Source organism: Merops nubicus, unplaced genomic scaffold (genome assembly GCF_000691845.1).
Source record: "Merops nubicus isolate BGI_N331 unplaced genomic scaffold, ASM69184v1 scaffold8200, whole genome shotgun sequence".
Classification (NCBI taxonomy): Eukaryota; Metazoa; Chordata; class Aves; order Coraciiformes; family Meropidae; genus Merops; species Merops nubicus.
The window spans coordinates 1-3,609 of NW_008580807.1; the positions used below are offsets into that span (position 1 = coordinate 1).

The 3,609-nt window shown below is 36.1% G+C and overlaps 1 protein-coding gene across 1 annotated transcript in view; it reads left to right on the plus strand.

The window, feature by feature from the left end:
* Positions 1–1,635: 1,635 nt before the first annotated feature.
* LOC103772907 (EH domain-binding protein 1-like) overlaps positions 1,636–3,609 on the plus strand; it is a gene marked incomplete at both ends in the record, with an annotated part of 27,282 nt that continues 25,308 nt past the window's right edge. The window contains one exon of the mRNA XM_008940287.1: positions 1,636–1,817. Coding sequence (XP_008938535.1) covers positions 1,636–1,817 — 182 coding nt within the window. The remainder of the gene's footprint in view (positions 1,818–3,609) is intronic.

The window sequence follows — 3,609 nt, forward strand, 5'->3', positions numbered from 1 at the left end:
ACACTTAAAAAAAAAAATCAAACTAGAAGAGGTTTAAGCAAGCTATTTCTAGTCACCTTGACCACCATTTTTACACTGTAGTATGAATATTGAAAAATTAGCTTTATGAAATTGTTTTAAGCTACAAACTGCCTATGTACACTTCTGGAGAACATTGAAAAAGGAAAAAAAAAGAAGTGCCAGGTATCTCATGTTGCTTTCTGAACAGGCACCGCAGTAAACCTCACGTTCGATATAACGAGCTGTAATGTTTAGTTATTCTAAAGGTACGGTACAATAACAGATTACTGTTGTTCATATCTGTGTAATAATTGAAACTCCCTGATCACACTTTCCATTTTACACATTGTCAGAACCTTGGGCCTTAATCTTGCTCTGTGATTGACAGTGGCGGCCAAGGAAAGAGCACTCGTATTGTTTGTGATAGTCACATCTGTTCAACTTGATTCAGTGGAGAGTATTTGCATATTCTTAAGTATTTCTTCTGAGAGGGCCTAAATCCTTCTCAAGTGTTTGATGCATTTTTGAAATTCATTCATAAGGTATCTACATGCACTAATAGTTCTGTATAATATTGCTGTGCATAATCTGACAGATAAGGCTAGTTTTTTAAACAAGGTATTCTTTGGGGATGACATATTACATTCTGACTTATTCTACTGGGCAGAAATGTCAAGTACTTTGAAAAAGGATGCTTGAATGTTTTGATTGAATTAGTATTCTTCATTCAACATAGATTGTCAACTGTAGTAAAGTGTAGTCTTATTGTGAGAACGTTTTTCAAAAGGGGCCTTTTTGTTTTATTTTTGTTACTGTGGCTTTATTAATAATAATCGTTCTTTTGCTACTGATGTAGATATTAGATGGAACAAGAGAGTAGATTCTTAGATGTATTTTAGATTAATTTCTCTGAATTGTTACACTATGAGCAACAACTTTATCTTGAAATACAACTTAGGCTTTTGAAATACAACGTAAGCTTTTATCTTTCTTTTCTTTCTTTTTATTTTTTCCTTGCAAAATTTATATCAATAGTTTTAGAAGCATTGTCAACCTTAGTTTTAGAAATCTGTCACTCTTGATATTACATATACAACACTAATGAGAAGTACATTTGCTTCAAAAAATACTCAGGTGTTACATTTGAGCATTGAACACAGCAGTTCAGAATATTAACTTGATGGTCTCATACCCTTACATAATAAAAAGCATCATTGAAACTCATGTCTTCCATAGGTTGAAAGTCCTAGTCCAGGACTATCCAAGTTTGGGCAAAATTAGCCCAGTTTGCCATGAGGAGTGGACATATATTCCCCTCTGCTTAAATGGATTTGTGCTGTGAATACACAAACTGTTAAAGACCCAGGATCTCATATGGAAGACCACTCATCTCAGTGAATAACCTTTTTTTTTTTTCCATTGCACTAAGCAAGTCTTCAAAGAGCCACCATTAGTGGCTGACCTAGTTTAAGAAATGGGTTTCTGTCTCTAGAAAGGACCGTAGCCAGCCCTGCTGCCTGTGTACTTGAAAAAAGAATGATGCAGATTTAAGAAGTGTATTTTTTGTTTGATGCACATGCAGGTTTTAGTGTAACAGCACCTTTTGCATCAGCTTTGTTTTTCCTTTGCTTCCAGGAATCTCCTTCTGGCCGCAGAAAAGCGCTTGCCACCAGCAGCATCAACATGAAGCAATATGCCAGCCCCATGCCTACGCAGACAGACGTCAAGTTAAAATTCAAGCCTTTGTCTAAGAAAGTGGTATCTGCCACACTGCAGTTCTCTTTGTCTTGTATTTTCCTGAGGGAAGGAAAAGCCACGTAAGTTGTTGTTGGGTTTGTGGGTTGTTTTTTGGTTTTTTGTTGTGTTTTTTTTTTTTTTTCCCAAACTAGATAGCTTACCTTGTGTTGCTTTTCAAAGAATTCTTTGGATAAAGAGCTCCTTCTCCATTGAAGAGCAGAATTTGAGAGTATCCTTCAGCATACCTGTCATTCCTGCCATACTTAGTTTCTTAGCTGAGTAAAAGTTTTCTTACTCTGATTCTAGTCTTGTGTTCTTCAGAAACAAACAGCTTGTCCTCTGCTGTTAGAGATATTTTGAATAACAGCAGCTTAAAAATATCTACAGGTTTGAAATCAGCATGAGTGTACCTTTGTGTTCATGTGTGTGTTCATCTAACAATACCCTTAGCAGACTGCAAGGGAAATGCAGAAAGGAGAACTTTTTATTTCATCTATTTATATTTCACAAAGAATGAAAGGAGGACAAAGCCAGTTTTAAAGTGAGTGAGGGTGGAGTCAAAAGTAAGATTTTGGGCTGAACACAAGAACATCCTCTGAAAAGAGTTCAACTGGGCACTCATTGCCACGCCCTGTACTCCTTGATTCTGTCCCTGATTTCAACAGCTTTTGGAGGGCAGAGGATGCAGATTATTTTTGCAGATCCTATAACCTCTCCTGCAATTTCTGTTGGATTCAAGGTGTCAGATATTGACAACTTCATGTAGCTGGAGGATGGATCATTTGTCACCCATCCTATTTTGCTTTTTCTTTCTGTCTCTAGAATATGGAAATGTGAGAATGACAGAACAAAAAGAGATGGATGGGAAAACCACTGCTCTAGGGGCTCTTTTGCCTCTTTACATTTCTTTTTCCCTCCAAGATGCTACCAGTTTGTTTCTAGCTTTCGGTGTTCTGATTGCACATTACCCGCTGGAATACAAGTTCCCAAAAGCTGTTGCATGAACGTCTTTCTAGGATGCCATTTTAAGACATACATATTCACACAGAAAGGTTTTTTTGTCTGCATGCCTTGAAACCCACAGATGCATTAATTTTTCTTAGCTACTATTACTGTTTTCCTTCTCTGATTAACCTGTTGTGAGCCACATTTTGATGTACCATCTAAGAATGATACTTTGAAGTATTTAGTTGTGGTTTAACACAGTAGTGCAGCTGAAAAAGGGAATCAAAAATCCAGTATCTGATAACCTCTTCACTTTTTTTGAACAACCAGCATCCATGAACATTGCAATAAATAGTTATACTAGGCCCTTAGTGTTTTTTGAGACCATAATTTGTAAAAGCTGATCCTTTTAGGATCATGTATAACTTCTTGCCATTGAAATAGCTTTCAGGCTGAAGATTTTAAGTCAGGTAGACTCTAAGTTAACAACAGGGCTTTAATATTGTGCCAAACCAGGGACCTACCAAAAAAAAAGGAAAAAAGCTGCTGTTTAAAATCATTGCTTTCTAGTATATGTAGATAGAGACTCTTAAAAGTCAAAACCAAAGAGAGAATTCAGGTGTCAGATACATGAACATGAAAGAAAAGGTAGCTAGGCCAAGGCCTGTTTATATCCCTTATAAACTGTTGTAGTTCCATAAAGCAAGATTCACTTTTAATTTTATTTTCTGCATTTTATAAAAAAAATACTGTAATCTGTTCATGTGTGGTATCAAAAATCATCTTATTTGCAAAACTCGGAGAAAAATACTATAAAGTATAAATGCAGAAAGGACAGCAAAAAGAAATAGTACTTTGGAGACCTTTCAATTTCTAGACTTTATAGAATCATAGAATCATAGGGGTTGGAAGGGACCTTGAAAGATC